This window comes from Echiichthys vipera (assembly GCF_963691815.1).
Source record: "Echiichthys vipera genome assembly, chromosome: X".
Classification (NCBI taxonomy): domain Eukaryota; kingdom Metazoa; phylum Chordata; class Actinopteri; order Perciformes; family Trachinidae; genus Echiichthys; species Echiichthys vipera.
Window position 1 is genome coordinate 32,461,116 of NC_139825.1, and position 22,447 is coordinate 32,483,562.

Below are 22,447 nucleotides of genomic sequence, written 5' to 3' on the forward strand. Positions count from 1 at the left end.
TCTATTTTTTTATTTATTTATTTTTAGTTACTTTTATTTATCAAATTGCCTGGTTTTTATTTGTATTATTATTTTGTACTCTTTATTTATTAACTATGTCACCAATGTGCTGTTTATCGTATACCTTGTATTTTTTTTTACATTTAAATTGTTCAATAAAAAACAATAACTTGGAATTGTACAATTTACAATTTGCATTAGTTGTCACCGATCCTGTTTGTGATTTTCATGGACAGGATATCGAGGCGTAGTCGTGGTGGGGAGGGGTTGCAGTTCAGTGGGCTGAGGATCTTGTCTCTGCTTTTTGCAGATGATGTGGTCCTGATGGCATCGTTGGTCAGTGACCTTCAGCACTCACTGGATCGGTTCGTAGCTGAGTGTGAAATGGCTGGGATGAGGATCAGCACCTCTAAATCTGCGGCCATGGCTCTCAGCAGGAAACCGGTGGATTGCTTACTCCAGGTAGGGAATGAGTCCTTACCCCAAGTAAGTTCAAGTACCTCGGGATCATGTTCACGAGTGAGGGGACGATGGAGCAGAGAAACTGCAGTCGCTCTACCGCATCGTTGTGATGAAAAGAGCTGAGCTGGAAGGCAAAGCTCTCGATCTACCGGTCAGTCTTTGTTCCTACCCTCACCTATGGTCATGAAAGTTGGGTCATGACCGAAAGAACGAGGTCGCGGGTACAAGCGGCCGAAATGGGTTTTCTCAGGAGGGTGGCTGGAGTCTCTCTTAGAGATAGGGTGAGAAGTTCAGCCATCCGTGAGGAACTCAGAGTAGAGCCGCTGCTCCTTTGGGTTGAAAGGAGCCAGTTGAGGTGGTTCGGGCATCTAGTAAGGATGCCCCCTGGGAAGATGAGTGAGTGAGTGATGAGATGTCTGTCACTGTCCCTGTGTCCTGTCAGTTTAGCATAAAATAATTAAAGTTAAACATGGAGTTGTCTGATCCCAACTTATTGTCATATGTGAAGATGCAATTCCCCTTCAGAAGCATTACTATGATGTATACAGACAGACACAGCTGCTAAAAAATACATTTTTATTTTCATACCTCATCCATAACAATCACTTCATAAACCAGTGTGTACTTTGCTAATTGCAATCTTATGTTTGATTGAGAGTTATAAGCAGGATTCTGATAGAAGACTGAAATTACATTGACAAGCTAGCAAAATAAACTGGATCATAGACAAGCAATGTACAAACACACATACAGACACTTAGCTCCACTCCAACCAGCCCCAGCCCTGCAGCTGCACCGACAACAAACCAAGATTAACATTGAGCCGGATCTAGTGTCTCCGAGCGTCTGCTAATGTTGGATTTTAACAACCGACTAAGCAGCCATGTTCAGTGTGACAAATTGATGTGCTCACAATTCTTGCACTCTTTGTATTGAAACACTGTTAAGGCACAGGGGGTTTGGTTTGAGATAATAGATTAATGTAGTCTGAAGCAGAAGCAATCTTATTTTCTCTCACACAAGTTATCACAGAAATATACACACAAAGGAGACAACTGAACTACATTTAACGACATAAAATACTGTACACTGCAGTCAAGTCCCAACAAGCAAAGGACTCAAAACACTAAGGCAAACTATCTAAGGCTAAATGTTGATCTCCCTTCTCCTCAAAATCTTTATAAAGACAACATTTTCTTTACTCATCTTTTGTTGATTTCCATTTGCAACATTAGACAATTCAGATGAAATGAAAACACAAAAATGAAACATGTTAAGTTGAGCATTTCAAATGTTCTATTTCTTACTTCTGTAATGATTAAAAACCTCAAGATCATAGTGCCTTTCACAAAACTACAGGTACAGGCATGTTCTGCTAATTGTTGAGTCACCAGTGGCTTTTCTTAGATCAGTCCACACACCATTTGACTAATATAACACAACACTGAATACCATGAGAAGAAAAAGAATTTGATAGAAAATGAAAGTAGTCTACAGCAGGAAAAACAAGTACATTAACAACCCAGATACAAATAAATCAGTATATACTCACGCTCAAAGAAAGCTACTATATAAAGACATTTCCTAAATCAAGCTCAAACTGGTTTCATGCCAAAAGGACTACATTCTTCTAATGCCTTATCTATCCAGTCAAAACAGATAATACATCAAATAGCTATATTCATAAAGGACACACATTTATATTGTGGAAGAAAATCCAATTTCTCCTCCTAAGGTCCCTCAGATCATCCATTATTTTTTAGCAATTCACATGCAGATGCTAGTCACCAATCAAGGCCAGCTTTTTTTTTAAGATACATCCCCCTAGTCTATAAACTTTTCTGAAACTGAAAATACAGAAATATCCACATCAGAAGCTGGGCTTGAAACCAAAGTTAAGCCCAAACCCAGTAGTCATGCATTGAGACACACACCAGCATTACTGATGTCTTAGAGAACATGGAGACAGTCATTATGCTCCGACTGAGGGCTAATAACCCTCAACAAGATATATGGATTTGCAAAGGAGTTAAATCATTGCGTAAAACCTGAACCAACCCCCCCCCCAACAAAAAAGCATTTCTACTCCATTAAGAATGCAGAGCTTATTTCAAATATTAGTATTATTGATCAAATATCTCATCCACAAACACAACTCAATATTCTGAATCCATGTAACTTCGTATTCATCACCATCATTTGTAGTTTATTTCTACATGATGCAATTTCTTCAAACTTGCTTTATCATCCAAGTTCAAACCTTCTGTTCATCACAACCCCCACTGTTCCTGTTCTTCTGCCACAGATTCAGTTTCATAATCCTATTTCCTTGATTTCAATGCCAAACCAATTTGACAAAAAGCAAAAGATGAATGCCAACAATAACCACAAATCTATCATGCCTGATTTGTCATTTTGGATGTTGACAGCGCTTGATAAATGCTACATTACCTTATATTCAAAAGTAAAAGATCCCTCTTTCTACTTCTCTTAAACACACTACAGATTTTGCTCGTTTATAAAAGCATCTTTTGAGAACGTCATGGTGATGTTACTTAAAACAAATAATGTTTTATCAATTCTGTCAGACCATATGCATTTTCCTAATAAGGGATTTCTACTTACGGTCTTTCTAAATAATTTCAGGTCTGCAACAATATTAATATTCTTTGAAAAAGTTGATCAAATGAAATATATTCATCTGTCTATTTACATATATTAAATATTTACATATATATTGTTTTTCTTTCTGTTGTAGTTCATGTTTTAAAGGTTCCTTTTCTTGAGTTATTTTGGCGACCTTGGGGGAATGTTCTGCTCTTTGCCACTGCGTCTGGCTCCACGGTGTGGGGAAAATGGTTTATCGGTGTTCAGGCCTCTCTTATGCTCCCGGAACTTCAGCCCTCCGGATCTGATTTGGCCATTTGCCCCTCTGAAGGAACGTAATGGTTGACGAGGAGGACGGCTGTCCCCAGGTTTCTCTCGTTTGTCTGCAGTGCGCCTGGAGTTGAGCCGAGGCTCCTCAACCCTGTTGACCTTGAGCTCTTGCAGCGGTTGGCTGGTTGAAGAGGCAGGAGGGGAGGGAGAGGGTGCCTGTGCTGGTGGCGGGTCCTTGGCCAGCCTCTGACACACCTCTGCATAGCTGAGCTTTCTTTCCCCCTGGTAAGAGAATAATAGGTGAAACTCTAAAATCAAGATGGAAAATAAATGATCAAGAAAACAAATGCACAACATGTGCAATAACGCTACAAAAACTTGGAGACTATATGAGCCAAAATAATAAAATTCAACAGTGACGATTATGACCAGCCAAGGGCATTATGTTGGTAGTGTGATGTTGCTTAAGATGTTTTCATACATTTGACTTTTTTGTCCCTACTCTAAAACATAACTGAATCCATTGAAAGTGCTGTGAATCCCAGCTACAGGTGCCATCCTCCACAAAAAGGAGCAAGGCAGTTTCATACGAATACCTTTGGTATTTCATATCATTTGCCACAATAGACAAGGCAAAGCCTAAGGGCCTTGGCATGACCTATGAGTCAACAGGAAGCTAAAAGCTAATGTTGAAACGGCTGGCCTTACCAGCTCCGATGTTGGAGTTGGGGGAGTTGGGGAAGGTGCTTCTGTAGAAACAGACTGGCTGCAGGTGGCAGGAGGCGGTTCAGAGGGTGTTGGGGACGGAGCTTGCGAGGACGAAGAGATTTCTTCCTTTGGCATAAGAGGTTCGGCTTGATCCTCTTCCTTTACCGGAGGTGAAACACTAAATCGACATTAAAAGTAACAGATACATAATTTTCTATATATGCCCTTTGTATTTACAAATATTTGATCAACGTGAAGTAAACTTTACCTTAAGACTGGTGGTGCTACTGTGAGCGGTGTCACAGGATCATGTTTAGCAACCAGAATGGCAGAATCTGGTTTGCTTATAGCATCTTCAGAGTTTTTTGTGTGTCTGGTCTCGTTCACCTCTTGGCTCGCAGGCTGAAATAATTGAGAATTTAAAATAATGTGCATGTATACAACTGTGTGATGGAAATTACAATTTACATCCTCGTGACGCAGAAGTTCTTTATTGGAGCATACAATGTTCAGCTCTGTGTACCTTGTGAGATACCTACTTTTTTCGATACGATACGATAAGTATGACGAAGGTTATTGCCTGTTCGTATGCTACTGAGAAATCATGATATGAATGTGACTAATGATAGTGCTTTACCTTGTACGTCACCCATCTAAAAGCTGATTATGTATTCATGTTTTGTATAAAATGAGAACTGCCCTGAACTGCTCTGGGTCTGTCTCTCTAGCAGCCTGTGTTTGTGAAAGTTAGAGCCCAGCCCTTTTCTGCAGAAAATGCTTTGAGAATAAAACCACAGAAAAAACTTGTTGGTGTCTAATCTTTGTTGACAGATTTTTCCTGTAACAACTGTAACTTAAATGCTGCTTACACAAACACCCAGAGTAAAAGGTATCAAAAAAGACTTTTACCTTGTTGGTCACCTTTAGGCCACGCACAACATCAGAAAGTCGCATCTCTGGCATCTTTTCTCCCCGCATACTGACCACGGATCCCGGCAAAGGAGGGAAATTGGAAGCTGCCAGGTCAAACTTTGGTGAAGGTGGTACTTTGTCAGGGACAGGCCTCTGTAATTTCCAATACAGTTTAAGTCAAAGGTAAGATAACACTGTGTAAAACATGCCACAGTCATTTTTGGAGATACTGTAATGACCTCCTTGGTGTACACAAAAATTACACTTTATTTTAAAACTAATTAAATAAATGTACTGACCGTGGCATTTTCATCTTCTCTTTTCCTCCTCATGCCTCTGTGGCTACCTCTCCTACAACAAAGACAGATCCTTAACATTAGATGGTTTTACATATAAAAACACCACCACAAAGAATGCAATGGGTCGAATTTCCACGGAACGGTTTGTGAATAATAATAATAATAATAATAATAATAATAATAATAATAATACTACATTTTATTCTTTAGCCATTAACAAGTTTGATTTCTTAACACATAACATGCCCCAATACACATCAGCCTGTCATATTTTGTTGTAAATCTTCATGTCCTTGTTAATAAGAAGGATATTCTTCGCTCACCTGCCCCGCGCAGCCCCGCTTAGATGTCCACTAGGTGTAGTGGCCTTTGGAGAAGTGTCTTTAAGGCTGAAGGACGGTAGAGAGGCTGTGGCTGAAGTGGTGCCAGATGGTGTTCCTAATGTCAGGAGGGGCTGGGGACTTAAGGGACCAGACAGGGCATCCATTAGGGTCCCTGGAGCTAAAGAAGATGAAGGGGACACATTTCCAGGCCTAGGGTGACCCTTAACATGGTCTCTGGACAAACACAAAGAACACATTTCTTACTACTGAATGCCAGCTCTATCATGAAAAGCCCATTTTGATACTTTAGGCAAATTAAAATCCTTTATATGTGCTTCAAATGTGATATACATTTCATGAAAAAGAGCTACTCAAGACTGCATGGCATCACCATGAATGAGAGTTATGTAATTTTGACTTGCACCTACCGGTTCACGCTCATGGGTCTATGGGTGTTGATGGAGGTCGAGTTTGCTTTGTAGTTCTCAGAACTGCTGTAACCATTTATGAATCCACTGTGTGGGAAAGGTGCCTGGATACCACAACAGCAGTGGGAAATCAAATTAGATTATACGCTCTATAAAAATGTTTCAGATTCTCTGAACAATACATCTATATATGGATGTAAGCTGAGAATATTAAATTAATTGCAATAGACACCGATTTGAGCACTGTGAAAAAAATATATGTGTTCTGGACAAAAATAACTTTCAGGGCCATTCTGAACAATATGTTTAAGTTCTCACCAGTGGGGTTTCAAAGTAAGGCATGACCGAAGGGTTCCAAGAGGGAGACACCACAGGGTATACAGGGTACTGCTGCTGAGGGCTATATGCCTGCTGCATGTAGACTGGGGAGCCATACTGAGCCTGTGGTTGGGAAGGCTGACTGTACACACTTGAGTCCACACTGCGAAAGGCGTTCTTACCAAAGCATGTGTTAATGGCCTTAATGCGGGCCTGGGGAGGGAAAGAGAAAGACAGAAAATAATTAGGTATGTTTGCTAAGAGTGAGCAATGATGATGAGTCACCTCCACTGTGCCTATGATGAGTTGTGTTGTAAATCTGTCTAACATCCTAAAGTCCCCTCAGATCTCATAATCTCACGGTCATTAGGCCATACAACACTGCACTGATTAGGGGAAAGAAGGGGGAGAGAGAGGGTGTGAGAAGGAGAGTAAAAGAGGATGAGGAAGAGTAGAGATATAGAGTAGAAGCAGAGATTTATCATTTAGATTGATAAGGAGCAACAGATGAAAAGTTCCTCCCAGCCAGCCACAGTGCATATGGGTCCTTCCAAGCGCGATACTGATCATCACTGGGGTTTAGACAGTCCCGTTATTACATAACAGTTTCATTTGTTTTATCAGGGGCACACAAGGTCAAATCAAAGTCCAGCTGAAAGAGAGATGTATTAGATACCTGAAATGCAAAGGCAAATGGCACGATGTGATAAGGAGAGCTATCAAACTGTCTGGAGATATAAGTGCGCAACAGTTCTGTAAAAACAGCTTCTTGCTTATCAAGTCTCTGTGCACACAAATCCCAAGGTCACTCCTGAGGTTACGGTTTTGCCAGAGAGGAGTGACGTGACAGCTGACAGCACACAACTAGTCTTGTATAACACAGGCTTGTTGGGTTCCAAACTACTCTAAAATAGAATCTAAAAATAAGCAGTGATCCGGCCTGAAATAAAAGCGCACTAAATCAAGTTAATTACTAGTTATCCATTTCAGTGACAGCACTTACCATGATCGGTCTTCCCTGGAACGTTTTCACTTCCTCTCTCAGGTATCTGTAAGCCTGGAGACACACAAAAAAGGAAAGAACTAAATATTCACAATACTGTAAAAATTCTGTGTTGATCCCTTTAAATCACTCCCAGGCTGCTAGTGAGATGTCCAGTGCTTATAACTGTAAAAGTGTTACTTGCACATAAGATGATGAAGTTGCTATAATATGTTCTACAATTTCTTGAAAGCATATCCCTTTAAAATACTAAATTTAACAAAGTGAACAGGCTTGCACCCGCACCAAGGTCAAGGAAGTCATTTTGGCTTTCAAAGAATAATGGAACCAGAGCAAATGACAGTCACAACAGCTAGTTACATGGTAGATGTTGGTAGAAAAGTATATACACAGTATAAAAAAATAAATAAAAAAGCATTCAACAGGATTATAAAGCAAGTTGGTCAAAAAATAGCTATATGTTATTAATGTGGATACATACCTGTTGTGCATCCATATCTGACTGAAATGTTATGTACCAGTTGCTGTTGTGTGCGAACTCAGCACTTAAAACTTTTGGACAGCTTTCACTCTTAAAAAGAGCCTCCACTTCCTGTTAAAGAACACAAGGTACATATACATTACTCCCTCCATCACTGAAGTCACACAACAGCTCCCATCAGGTCACCTTGCAGGCTCTGTGATAATAAGTTGACAGTGAGCCATTATATACCCACTATGACAAATTAAGTTACATAACATCAGAATGCAGTGGAGTCACATCACTGTCTAGAAAGGACTTCTTGTCAGCAGCTTTGTCTGATCATCTTGTGAGCAAGCACAAGCATGTGGGAACACCTTTTTAGTAGGACTAGGTGGGTGTTGTGGAGGACTCACTGTGCTTAGTATTCAGTATTGAACTCTCTTTACCTCAACTGGTGTTGTCTCTGGCACCTCTCTCAGAATAATGATGCAGCGACTGTGGTTTGGGCGGACCTTCTCTCCAGTTTCATCAACTTGCACCATAGGAGAGGCTGAACAAAGACACAACCTACATTATACATGTTTTCACCATCTAGAAGTAGGGCTGAAACAATAACTCGGGTAACTTGAGTTACTCGATCACAACAATTCATTGAGGCAAAATCTCTGCCTCGATGATTCGTTTAATTCCCATCTTGCGCGTTATGCGGCCTATTCAGCGCAGGGATCATTGTTCCACACGGACAGTTTTTGCGGATGCACACCACTACATCCGGAAAATCCAGAGAAAATTTGGGATCATTTCACACTTAAAAAATCAGCCAAAAAGGAGCAATGTGTCCACCACAAACTAGAACTGTTATACCACAACAGCACAACATTGATTCAGCGTTGGAGCCGAAAGCAGCCTGTTGTAAACGCTACTTCGCAGAGCGCCGCCGTTCCGGTTTAAGGAGGACGGTTGCCATAGTGACCAATGCGAAACGTTAGCTGTCCTTGTGAATGCCTTTATGTTTAGTTTTTCATGAATGTTAAATATAACTTTACACACAAGATCAGTCTTTATAGTTTTGTTTGCATCTCTCTCTCTGTACATCTGCAGCCAGGGGTTAAAACTAACTTTTTTCACCACCGTCCCGAAAAACATTTTGAACCATCCCGAATTTTTCCCAAAAATCTTTTTTACATTTTGAGTTGTTACTTACTGATAATATAATAAAAACACAATACATTATGTTGATAAAATAATATATTTATTTCCATACTAGATTTGTTTAGCTTGATCCTCTTTTATATTGTTTTTAATTGTTCTTATTGTTTGTTTAATGCACCAAAAGGAGTTGCACAATTTTGTTGTATGCAATACAATGACAATAAAAGCTATTTTATTCTACTCAAGATGACAACCAACACCCTCAGTCACAGAACTGCGGTCTACGTGACCTTCTGCCACTACTCCACCATTTAGTGAGTACATTTTTTGGTTTAATTCGTCATGAGGACATTGTACCAGCAAGTTTAAGTATCAGGTGTGATGATAAATGATGATAATAAACTGACTGCCATTAAAAGCAATTGTTCATAGCCCTGCTTACGTAAACTCTGACAGTCTACCTGTTGTGTTGATAGTGGATAACTTGTGGATAATTTGCTTTTACCACCATAACCAGAAAAGCCGAACAATCTCGGTGTGGTGAGTATACAGTTTAGTGTGTTATTACCTTGTTTCAACAGTATAATCGTGTACAACTGCTTACGTTAGCTTGGTAGCAGACAATGCTAATCTGCTTTCCAGTTACTACTAGAGTCAAGACAATAAGATGAAAGTGATGGAATATCTAAACATAATAATATCAGAGGGTACGTTAACATGTCTGAATGTGTGGGAGGTTAAAGTAAAAATTGGTGTCAGTAGTTATTTAAAATCACAATTCCCACAGTTTCCTGGCTTTCTAGCTTAAAACTGGCATCGTTTGCCACTAAAAGCTTTCTGCCCTGAGACTCGCGTGCATCGTTATAGTTGCTGAGAATGGCGGTGGTGATTCTGTATTTAACGTTAAATGCCTAACGTTACCTCAGGCTCTGTGGGTCGTACTGGGGCTGGGCTCTGTGCTGGGCGCACTCAGACTGCCCCTCTTTTGGCTTCAGCCAGCACAACATCATCTCTGGCCGAGCCCCACAGCACAGTGACAACAGAGAGTAATACAGTACGATGACAGTTGAGTATCGTCGTCTCAGCTCGAGGGGCGAGCAGTGCGAGAGCAGCACGTGCGTCTCACTGAACAGAAATGCGCGCAATCCCTGTCTGCAGCATTGTATGTATTTATTTGATTTATGTCAGTACGTTTAAAGACACCGAGTGCAAAGTCTGGCAAGCTTTCTCAGCATTCTTAACACAATCAAACCCTGTTCAGACAACAAACAATGATAAGAAAAAAAGAAAAAAATTGGCGAAGCTGCAAAAACTCTTCAGGGGCTTACACTGGACAAAGCAAGAGCGTGCTCCTCACATTATACAGAAACCTCAGACACAATAGCCAAAAAAGCACCCCCCATTGGCAGAACCACTAAGGTGTCAAGTCAACATCATGTTGTCGGGATCTTAGCAGTGACGTACTGCATTTAATTGTTACTGGTGACTCTGGAACCTTACACCACCGCCTCTGTTGTGACCACTCTAAACAATATTCTCGCATATCATGTATTATGTAGTTTGAAATATCGTTCAGTGTTTTGTTTTTTACTTGTAGTTAAGGTCGTCACTTATTCAACTGAGACAGGGAACCACCACAATAAACAACTGCAGGAAACCCTTTACTTAAGACATGCATTGTTCAACCCATTCCACCGATGTTATAAAAAGATTTAAGTTTCGAAGGGTTTCAATTTTTATATGGATTCTGTCTATAAACTAAAGTGGCAGTTAATCTGCAAGCATTTCTCAGAAATACAGGCAGAACAGCAGAACTGGTACCTCGCAGTACATCCAGAATGAGGTCCATGTCAGTGGTAAGGGCTTTGATGTCCTCTATGCAAGCAATGGTCCAGATGGGAACAAACTGATCGCTGTCCATCTGGGATATCAGGTACAGGTCCTTAGACAGGTTCTCTCTGCAAACAGCCAAAACAACTTTGGACTAAAACAATCATTTGAAATTTAAATTCAACCAACGGCTGATAGGTCAGTGATTTATAGGCCTACCCCTAAATGAGAGAACTTTAGGTATCGGTTATACTCCACTGAGGAAATAGCTGTTCTTTGAAGATTATCCAGCACATTCCAAGGTAATTCAAATATTCATTACTGGTTATTCTTGTAGCTCTATGTATACATTCACATGCATGTATGGCATACATATGCCCCACAGCACCAATAAAGCATTTAAGGCCAGATAGCAGTGTAAAAAAACATGCAAACAGTTGCAATTTGTGGTATAAGAAGAGGACTCTGAACATTGCTTCACTACTCACCTAGAAAAGCAGAACTCAAGCTGTTTCTTCAAAGACTCTCTTAGGTTCTCCTCAGACATTGGTTGTTCTTTAGAAGCATCACCATCTATGGCTGATTCGCATTGTGGGTCGAAGACCAAAAACCCCAAGTCAGGGTGGTCAGTGCCATTCACAATGCCCTCTGTGGGTACAGAGGCATAGTGAGCAGTGCTGTCGGGATATTCCATGTCATACCCTTTTCCCCCTGGCGAGGGAGCGTCTGTGTAACCTAGGACAGTGGAGGCAATGTTTGCGAAATAACTGTCATGTTTAGATAACAGCATCTAATGCTCTAAATAAACATTGCCATGCTTGGTCTTTTGAATAACGATGAAGACAAGAGTAACAACCGTTTTCTCAAAAGCCATGCCTATCTGTACTTATCAAATACTATACATGTGTACTATACATAGACTATCCCGATATTAGTGCTACGTCACTGGGGTGGGGGGACAAATTTACGTTAGGATAAGATGTTGATCAACTTAAGTGCTCGGCACGCAGAACTGAATAAAATCATACCGTCATTCATCTCGGTGGGAGGAGGGTGGGTGAGCAGCCACGGAGAATCCTCTGTCCCCTCTGGGATGTCATTCTGGTGGGCAGGGATCTCCTGCCACACTTTAGCATTGGGGTTCAGACCTGCTCCCTTTGTGGTAACCTGCATGATTTTAAAATTGAATGAGAGTTGCAGAAAATAGCTTTGATTACACACCATACACAGGATGTTAGAAGACAGAATAGTGCAGTAAGAGTTTTGATCTTCTTATATAATGTTTTTTAAGTTAGATTTTACATGATGGATTGTAACATGTTAAGTCAGACACTTCCCTACCCTGAAACTGATTTCAGATGTGTGTGCAAAAATGCTATTCAATATGGTTTTTAGTTTCCATGCCAGGACGTGGAGGTTAGACTGGTGGAATTGTGGATTTTTAAATATGGCTCATCATGTGAAAGGAGATGTGTAGTGTGACATTGTGTCTTCTATAAACTAATGATCGTCAAACTGACAATCTCTGAAAAAAATCACCTTCCTAGATATGGAGAACAAATGACAAAAGTCACACACATCTTGCGAATCACTGCTAATGGACATATTTCCCATGACTGCAGGTAATGTTAAATTCCACCCTTCAAGCAAGATAATTTGTATAACATCAGTCACTCAAAAAATAGATAGAAAGCAACTTTTGCACAGAAACATCCACCACTTTTTTATAGATTATATTTTAAAAGACGTGAAGGGGACTCAGGAATTATATTCAATTACTAAGTATAACAACTCAACACCATACCTCAAAATAAACGCATTCAGCCCCCAAAAATCCAGAACAGACTCCCTCCACCTCTAACCATCAAATCAGAAATACTTTAATAATCCCAGGGGAGAATTATTTAAATTAATGAATAGTTAAACAGAGTTCCAGTAAACCAGTTTTCCGTCTCAGCTTCAGCTCTTCGCCCCATGCATGTAACTGAGTTTTCATTGGCTTCCGTATCCCTCTCACCCGCCTCTCAAACGGCCATGTGTGACCGTACATGGCGCAGGTCCGCCCCTGAGCTGCAGCCTGACTTAAGAAGGCATTTTCATACATGCTACTGTTATCGTTGCAAAAACATCGATTGTATTTCAGTCATTGATGCTGCCAAACCAAAACATGAGTCTGACAATATTTAAGTCCGACCGGTCTGCTATCCAAAATTGGTTTAAAATTAACTGGCTGGGTAGATCCGCTCTGGTGGTCGGGAAGAAAGAGCACATGGTGCCCGACGAGCCCACACAACCATATGCGACGATACTACAACTCGTGTCTCTTTCAAGTCCTACTGAATAAATCTGATTAAGGACACAAGGCGTAATCAATTATAAATCATCCCCGCGTTATTCATCTTTTAAAGTAGATGCCTATTGCATTGCCATGACCTTTAACGCGGAACTACTGATAACCATTTAACGTCAACGACAGTTGTGTAACAGCTAGCATAACATCTAACACAAATCACGTGGAGTAGTCGTCGCTACAAATGAAACGTAAATCAATTAAAACTGTAGGATACGTTTAGAGTAACTTGTTACCACGCTAAATGTCAATTTCGCCCAATTCTTCATATTCTAAAGCGTGTTTTTGTCGGGTATGGTTAAGCTTGTTTTGCTGTTTTAAGTCTTTCACTGGGACTAACGACCCCCAAAGTACCTGCCTTTAGCTAACTAGCTTAGCCTAGTTTACTAGTTGGCAGACAGGTTAGGGCCAGCTTTACACTTCTAACCTACGCTCGTTTAATGACAGGTTGACAGTAACACATTATTAACTGTTCATGCACATAACACATGCCGTTTTTAAGCGCAGGAGGATTAATCTAACACCTTTAAGTGTAAAGTTACTACAGCGGACTGACGCGGTCGAGTCACACGGGAGGAAGGACGCAAACAGGTTGTTGCGTGTTAGCTATAGCGTGTCCTCTATCCAGGCCCGAAAGACTCACCATGCTGCTACGGTCCTCTCCTTCTTAAGATATCACCTTCTCAGCCCCGGTAGATTTAACGTCCCCGTTGGTTTTATCCTTTACGATGGCTTTACTCTTGAAAAATGACTGACCGTGCGCACTTTAGAGTGTCCAGTCGCCGTTAACAACCGTCTCCCCGGTAACGTTATTCCAACGGCCACAACTTTAAAAAGCTTTAATTTACAACACTAAGGACTGTTTCGCTGCCTTTCCCATTGGATGAAATGTGTCTTTAAGCTCTATTCGTCATCCCGTAAGGTCATCCAGCGTGTGACAGCTGCTGCGTCCTCTCTCTGCCACCTTCCGCCCCGACAGGCTGTACTCCGCCCCCGCCGGTTGCACGCTGCTCCGGAGCTGGGTGGAGAGGACGAGACCGGAGTAACCAGGGCAGAGAATGACTCCCTCATTATGTCATGTTTGTATTTGGTTGCTGCAGTTTCCTTTCAACCATTCATGTTAGTTTATGTCTAACTTTCCCCCTGTCTTGGTTTCTACATTATAAATAGAGTTATTGAAAAAATTACAGCAGCTTGCTATTCAAAAAACGTTACCATACGATGTCAGTGTTTGGTGTTTTGAATAAGAGTTTCTTCTGTTATAAGAATATCTGTGATTCATTGATAGGGTCTCAAAATACAAAATGTGTGATACATTGATTTGTGTATAGAAACCTGAGGATTATTATATTGACTGCTGGAAGGGGATAATGCCTTGCCTGAAGTTTTTTCCCACTATATTATGTATCTACTATGTACTTTATTTATTTTTATTTCTACATGTATTGTCAATAGAGTCTTGCTGCTTTGCTTATGTTTATGTTCTTAGACTTCTCTTTATTGATCCCTTTGGGATGAACTCCCGCAAGGAAATTCAGTTTCCAGCATCCTACAAAAAACACAAGGGAGATATAACAAATACAGTATAGGATAACCAATAAACTCAAATAAATAAATTAAATACAGAAAGTATTTAAAAAACCAATACATTTTTAGTCAAATATAAATTAAGTAGATGTAAGAATACAGGTAAAATAAAATTCACAGAAAGTTAAATCAGAAAAGTTAAATGTAGCGGAAATGTATAAGATAAATATGTTTGACTATATATGACGGAAATGAGCAGCAAGATTAAATTATTGCACTTAAGTGGTGGATAAAGATATTGCACAAAAAAGAAGTGTCCAGGTGTGTGTGTGTATATATATACATATATATATATATACATACATATATATATGTATATACATATATATATATATATATATATATATACATATACTGTATATACATATATATATGTATGTATATATATATATATATATATATATATATATATATATATATATATATATATACATATACTGTATATACATATATATATATATATATATGCTGTCCTCTTTATTTCCTCCACCCCGAGTGAGGAGTTAGAGGATGATGGCCTGAGCCTGTTGGTCCTGTTCTTGAGAACTGCAAATTTAATATTCCTACTAGAAGTTGTAATGTATTGAATTGTTAGAAAGTTTTGGAGAAAAAATAAATACTTGAGTCCACAATTAAGAGCCGTCTTTATAGTCTATGTTTTAAACTTGTTAACTTTCTATTTAAAGTTTGAAGTTTTACTAATCAGCATGTGAGATTTGATCCCATACATACTGTAAATGACTCTCATTTCAACATTGTTTTTTTCTACCGAGGTCCTCACTCCATTGCTAATGTTAAATATTAATATTTGATTTGACAGTTATTGCATTATTGTCAAAATTGTACACAAACTATAGTATTGAAAAGTTGATCAGGGATCCGCAGGACTTCATAATACAGGTACAAATTCATTTTTAAATTAGATTTTTTTTTCTAATATATCTTTAGTCTGTATCTATGTTTGTACATCTGGAGTTTTCTAACAAAAAAGTTTTTCCCCTGGGATTATTAAAGTATTTCAGATTCTGATATACTCATGGAAGTGACTTAAGCATTACATAAGACTTGTGCTTTAATGCAGGGTGTAAGTGCCAGAACAGATTTGCACCAGATCTTCCACACACTAAACAAATGTTATAGTACTGCAGTTACAATGCCATCAGTTGTGTCTTAAAGGCCTTTTGCATCTATGATTAATGCACACAGGTGATTATACCTATTCTCAGAAGTGTGTGCATGTTAAAGACTAACCTCACTGACTAACACTGACCTCGACCTGAGGAGTCAAATTAACCAGAATGAGGGAAAACACTCGAGTCTGCAGGGTCTTTGATAAGATGCAGTTTACTTACATTAGTAAAAATTCTTATAAAACTAATAAAAAAATAATAAAAAAAGAGGTCTTGGTAATGGACCATACTGATGAATACACAACAATTAAAAAACAAACAAAAAAACGTTCCTTGAATGCACAGCGACCTCTAATGATACAAACTAATCGGACACCCATCTAATTTCATTAAAACTGACCAAGTAGACATTTGTTTTTTTATGCACTTTATTCAGATAGAACCAAAAACAATCCTTATTCTTCAGTATTTAACATGATTTCATTAGATTAGTGGAGGACATGTTTTGTCCTACAACAGCAGGTGTGTAATTTGCACACAAACTTAGAAATCAGTCCAAATGATGAAGAGTTCAAACACATGTTCTCACTGAGCCTTGGTCACAGCCTTCTGTGACACCTGCTGGCTCTGTTGTAGTTGCTTGATCTTCATGTTCATTACTTCAATCACAGCTGTAAGACAAACCACAATGTGTTAAGTAAATAGGTGCGTAATGTGTATGTGAGCTTATTAGTTCACTGTCATAATAAAATATAGAATATTTTACACAAAACTTGATCTTACATTAACTAAAATAACAACAACAATAATAATAATAAGCACATATGAACTCAAATTTCACATAACTCATATGCGACCGCTGCACCTTCACTGGACTTTGGCTGCTGCTGATGTTTTGCACACTCGACTGTATTTTCACTGTTACTATACCGATCACTGCTTATGTGTTGTACTTGTTATTATTATTATTATTTATACCTTACTCACTTTAATTTTATTCTTGTAATATATGCCTCATTTAATCTAATTCTTGTAAAATGGGCCTTAATTATTCTTTGTAAAAAAAAAAAAAAGTGTGGAAATACTATGCTACTATTTGATGAGGACATAATTGCATTTTTGTTTTTTTGCAATTTCAAATCAAGTTCTTGAATCTCTCAGAAAATCTTATGTGAAATATAAATTTATTTTTTAACATCATACTTTACACTACCACTCAGTTTGTTCAATACGATTAACAAACTGGACTCCAACTGGAAACCTTCCTGTCACTCCTTTAAGTTCCATTACCTGTGTGCGTTCATTCAGCTTTATTGTTCAACTCATGCATGTCTACACCCAAGAATCCTGCTTATGGGAATATCCCAGTATAGTTAAATCAAACTATTGTCTTAACCTGATTGCATTGTGTGCATGCATGTAAACACTTATTTTCTCTATAATTTCACTTGAAACTTTCATTTTAGAATAAAGTTCATAATTAAATCAGAAAATACTCTTACTACTTTTAATTAGTTTAGTATTTAATTCACTCTGGAGTATAGAAAATAGGTTGTGATTATTTCATATAGGACTATTTATTTATTGAATTACCAGAACAGATACTATATTGCTATTAAGATGTGAAATGGCCTTTAGCCAGAATGAAGATTGACCCTTTTGCCCTGCCCTATTGTGTAATGTCAACAGAATACAGCAGGGAGGAGAAGTGTAAAACCCACAAGTGAGTTTGCATTGTTGCACTCCTCGTTCCCTCCTCTTAAAAGTCAACAGGTTTTTTAATGGGGTTTTGATTAGATGCCTTAAATAAGGTCTGTGGCCAACACACATATCTCATACGAGATTAAAATCCATTCAAAAAACCCATTGTATTTTTGTTGAGAGAACCTACAAAAATACATCCTTCCTGCAGAACTCTACAAATGTAAACCAAATACTCTTTCTACATTTTAGAGAACCTCTATGCAAAAAAAACCTAGTATTTAATAATGCTAACATATGCTTTGGACTTGCCATGTCAAATCTGTTAAATTAGTACAACAATAAGAAAATATGTAGCATTAAAATATGACTTAGAAATAAAAACTGATGACATGCATTACACTAAGGAAAAAGAGATATTTATACAAAAATATAGATGGGCTTACCTTGTTTCATGGCATGTTTTTCCTGAAGAGCTGGTTGAATTTTCTCTACCTGCTTCAGGAGGAAGTCTATTTTACGTTTGAAGAATGTCTTTGCGTCCTCCACTGTCTACAGATATGGAGTAAAAATAAAAATTACACAAGTCATCGAATGCATTATTTAGTAAAAAGATTAAATTATTTATGGGCTTTCAGAAGCAAATATATTTGCCTTTTCAACAAAGTATCCTGTCCCCACATCCACCAATACTTTCTCTACGTCGCATAATGTTCCAGGGACGTACATCTGTGAAGAAATGTTAAGGACAAGTATGCATGTCTCAAGAGACACACAAAAAGTACATCACACATAAACAGGAAAACATGAAATGCTGGTTGTTCCACTGAAGAAAGGATACAGAGCTGGTAAGGGGCACAAGCAGTTCTTTTCCTGTATGAAAAAAAGAGGGTTGCATTATTTATCACAGTAAATGAAGAACCGGTGTTAAGCTAATTATGTCTTTATCAATCATTACAGTAAGACCGTTAACAGTGTGGTGGGGGACAAAGTCATAAAACACGTTTTACTTACCTTTGTTGTTTTCATTCAGGAAGTTCACACCATCCCTTACTTGAACAAATTTTGCACAGAGAACTTTGAGCTGACCTACTGAAGACTTTAAGAACTCAATCTCCTGTAAAACACAAAACAACAGACGTTACGAGAATCATCACCAGGGGCGTTTCTAGGGGGGCCTGGACCACCCTGAAATCTCATTGGCCACCCAAGGTGTTAAGGGGCGTTTACTCCAAACACGATAGACGCAAATTGAGCGACAACTCTACATTGAAAATCAATGTAAATGGCGTGATGACATGCAATTCAGGCAGAAGCGGCGCTAATGGAGTGTCTGGCACGGCAAAACGAGGTGCAAATAAAGTTACAAATAATGACAAATATAAATATTGGACTTTTCAGGCAACATCAAGCCTCGACAGCCAATCAGCGTTGAGATTGCGGTAAGCGCCATCCAGGAGCTCACCAAAGCCACTATTGTTGCTGTCCTTGGGGGAAACCACTCTGTTCCTGTGGGTATAATGTAATGGATATAACTAGGAACTGTGGATGGCAGCGATGTGCCTTTAGGCATCTATTCTGCCGGAAATCCAGAAGAAGGCCGGCAGTGCCGAGTGAAGCTGAGGAGGAGACCGGGCAGCACCTGTACAGCTTCAGAGGTTAAATCACTAACGGCCTGATCTCACTACAACACAGTACTACACTACACACGCTCTTTTAAGAGCCACACACTTCCTCTGAGAGCTAATTTCTGTTCTTTTAGAAGCATTCAGACCCCTGTTAGCACTAGCATCACTTTCCATTTAGCACAACAGCAGAGTAAGCTGAGCCGAGGGTTAGCTTCAGTTAGCTAGCCACCTTGGCTTCTACCTGCGATGGACGCGAATGAAGCGATGTTAAAAAATGTGACAAATGCGAGCAAGTGGCGCGATACAAGCGTCTGAAGCGATTGTATTTGCGTCATTCGGTGTGAACTAGGGCTGGGACTTTAATGTGTTAATTAATTACAGAAAAAAGAATGCAACAAAAAAAGAACGCAATTAATCTCAATTTATTTTTGCCCTCAGTGCGGAATGTTGTTCATTGTTCATTCATCATATTCGCCCGGCCGTAATACTGAGGCACAGGACGAAACACAAGAGAAATGAAACCGATGAGAAGCGAGATGAGTTGTTGCTGGGTTCAGTAGGCGAACATTTGAGTTCTTAAGTTCAGTTCAGACCACAGATTCGCAAAGCAACGAGATAAAACTTGCAACAACTACTTGCAAGCTACCTTATGACCAATGCGACGAGACGGTGTATCAACTTCATAGCAACGGCCCTCTGTACTTCCGTTCTGACCTCTGACTTTTCAGGCTTTTTTTTCCGTAGATGGATATAATTTGTAGCATTATAAAATGTAAATGAGGACAGATGTAGTGAGATACTCACTACAGCTGCATTTATACAAAGATGAAACAGAGAAAATATTGTTTATTTCCCTGATTCACTGCTTTGAAACAGATGACGCGTGTCACATTATGAAACCAGCTGCTGACGATTTGAAGAGTTAAAGCGCTGGCGACGACATCAGCCATTAGATTTGCAACGAGACGGCTCAGTTCACACTGCTGCAACTTTCCCCTGCGATGTTGGAAAACAGTTGCGTTGCGAATCTTTGGTCTGAACTGGGCTTAAGAAAGGATGAAGTGGAAACATGGACAAGAGTGCGGCTGTGCAAAAATTCCCCTCACACCGGAGCTCTTCAGCCTCCGCTCCACCCGAATGCTGAACATGTTGTAGCTAACATTAGCACAGACAACGCTCCTAGGAGGGACTGTCATTAGTCTATGGATCATTTTTGTTCCAAGCACCCTGAGCACTCTTTGTTAAACTGTTTGTTTTATGCCAAGGATATTGTTCTAAATATTTTAGCAATGTTAGGTTTCCACTTTTCTTGAATATACCGTACTAAGCACTGTTTTAATTTTATAATATATTAAGTCATATCAAAATCCATTTAAATTGATTTTTTTTTTTTTTTTTAAATCGTGTCCAACCACTAGTGTGAATATATCGGTATCATAAGAAACCACCTCACGCTAACTTGTCCGCAAGGGGGTTAAATATCACTCCAACGTTAGGCTAAATGTTGGCTAGGTAAAAACAGGCAGGGTCATTTTCAAAGGGGCCTCTTGACCTCTAACACCTTTTGGTACCTACATGCCCACTATGATAATTCAGAAAGTTTGGAGCAAAAAAACCTGTCGTTTCTCATGCAGCTCAAATGTGTTACTTTGTCTCATTCTCAAATGGTGAATTTGAGTATTTCTGTATACTGGGTTCCATAAACAGCGTCCAATGTCATAAATTGGGTCTTTCTGGAAAGCTGAGCCTCTTGTGGATTCAATGAGCCCAGTAATAATCATGTGTGATGATGTTAGTTTTCTGAGTAGTCGTTTCATTGTAGTGAGCGCATTTAAAAAAAAAAAAAAAAACCTTACAACCACAAACTCAAGACCTGGGGCATTCAACAACCATCCTGACTCTAGATTTACGCCTGAGCTCACTAAAGCCTCTGAAAGACAAATAGTCGGTAGACCCAACAGTGGGCAGTTGGAACATCAATAGTTTAATGTTATTCCCAGGTGTGTGTGTGTGTGTAGGCTTGTAAACGCACAAACTACAAGCCACCCCTAGTTTTAGTCAGAGCCTCACTTTGGCCACCCCAGTCAAAAAGCCTGGACACGCCCCTGGTCAACACACAAAGCTAGCACACTTGTCAGTAGTCTGAATCCAAATAAAATGTAACTCAAACTCACTGGTTTTCAACAAATAAAATGTGCCCACTCCTAACCTTTTAAAGCATGCATTACAGCTTTGAAATGTGTGAAACGATGGACAGATAACACAATCCATCAACTCACATGGTGACTGGATATTTAACGACCGTTTGTACCGTTAGCTTCAGGTGTGCGGGCTCTAGCTTCCCCGTCCTCCCGTTTACACTCACACTCATCGAAGAACAGTTTGTAACTAAAAGATATCAAATGTTTTTTTATATTACCTTGTCTAGTTGGGTTTTCAGTCCCTCTAATTGAGGAAGGGAGAGGTCTTTGAGATTCACCGCCATGATGGTTGGAAGCGCGACGCCAAATGACCCTTGATGATGATGCGTTTCCGGGTGATGGAGATGGGCGTCGTGTTTATGACGTCTATGGTCATTAGTGTGAAACAGCGCCCCTCTGTGGAGGCTGGGAAATGACTCATCCATCATGTTTTAATTACAACGCTGCTGGTAATTGAACGTTTCTAAACAATACAAATGTGTTCTCGCTCTAAATCTGAGTCGTATCAAATACACACACATGCATAATTAAATGTTACATTATATGGAAGTAAAGATTTCTCAAAATGTCCAGTCAGCGTTGTACAAAAGCTCTGACACTTTGCAAAGTGGTGTTAATTCATGCATTTACAAGTGTACACAAAGTCAATTAATTTAGAATTATATGGGAGTGACAACTGTTTTGTACATTAATTTTGACAGGACGTTGTGATAAATGTTTTTTTTCCATTTCAATCTCATCATACACATTCATCTGATACTGAACATTTAATTACCATATATTAATATTGATAGTAGGGATGAATTAATGCCAATCTCAAATTGCTGGACCGAGTATCATTAAAAATGGGGGTGAGCTAATTATAAAATAACTATTTAAAAAATAAGTAGCTCAGTTAATTTGCGTGTATACATTTGCTATATTTTGTCTGACAAAGTTAGGAAAGCAATGTTTAAGTCAAGCGTGATGTTGCCTTCCACACAGTAAGGCAAACAGTTTACTAATTAAACACTGGTATCAGATAGGTATCAGCCGATATCCAAAGCGCGGGTGTCAGAATCAGAACTGAAAGTCT

At 39.2% G+C, this 22,447-nt stretch overlaps 2 protein-coding genes across 4 annotated transcripts; both read right to left on the reverse strand.

Moving 5' to 3' along the window:
* Positions 1 to 1,064: 1,064 nt before the first annotated feature.
* Positions 1,065 to 14,085, reverse strand: larp4ab (La ribonucleoprotein 4Ab; the record flags this gene model as incomplete). Of its 3 annotated transcripts, none has more annotated exons than XM_083938733.1 (15): positions 1,065 to 3,621; positions 4,048 to 4,225; positions 4,316 to 4,449; positions 4,957 to 5,112; positions 5,259 to 5,310; positions 5,582 to 5,815; positions 6,010 to 6,113; positions 6,328 to 6,540; positions 7,331 to 7,384; positions 7,812 to 7,922; positions 8,240 to 8,343; positions 10,767 to 10,903; positions 11,264 to 11,423; positions 11,804 to 11,942; positions 13,769 to 14,085. In XM_083938733.1, the coding sequence occupies 15 exons, from the start codon at positions 13,769 to 13,771 to the stop codon at positions 3,250 to 3,252; spliced, it is 2,151 nt and encodes a 716-aa protein (XP_083794859.1). In that variant the 3' UTR covers positions 1,065 to 3,249. The 3 variants fall into 3 exon arrangements, with proteins under 3 accessions (XP_083794859.1, XP_083794858.1, XP_083794857.1); XM_083938732.1 differs by having other exon boundaries at positions 11,264 to 11,510; XM_083938731.1 differs by lacking the exon at positions 13,769 to 14,085 and having other exon boundaries at positions 11,264 to 11,510; positions 11,804 to 11,948.
* Positions 14,086 to 16,259: 2,174 nt separating this feature from the next.
* Positions 16,260 to 21,694, reverse strand: pfdn5 (prefoldin 5). Its single transcript, XM_083938529.1, has 6 exons — positions 21,591 to 21,694; positions 18,558 to 18,660; positions 18,385 to 18,416; positions 18,198 to 18,272; positions 17,990 to 18,095; positions 16,260 to 16,513 (listed from the first exon to the last, which is right to left on the reverse strand). Exons 1-6 carry the CDS (start codon positions 21,654 to 21,656, stop codon positions 16,428 to 16,430), a joined length of 468 nt encoding a protein of 155 aa, XP_083794655.1. The 5' UTR covers positions 21,657 to 21,694; the 3' UTR covers positions 16,260 to 16,427.
* Positions 21,695 to 22,447: the final 753 nt, after the last annotated feature.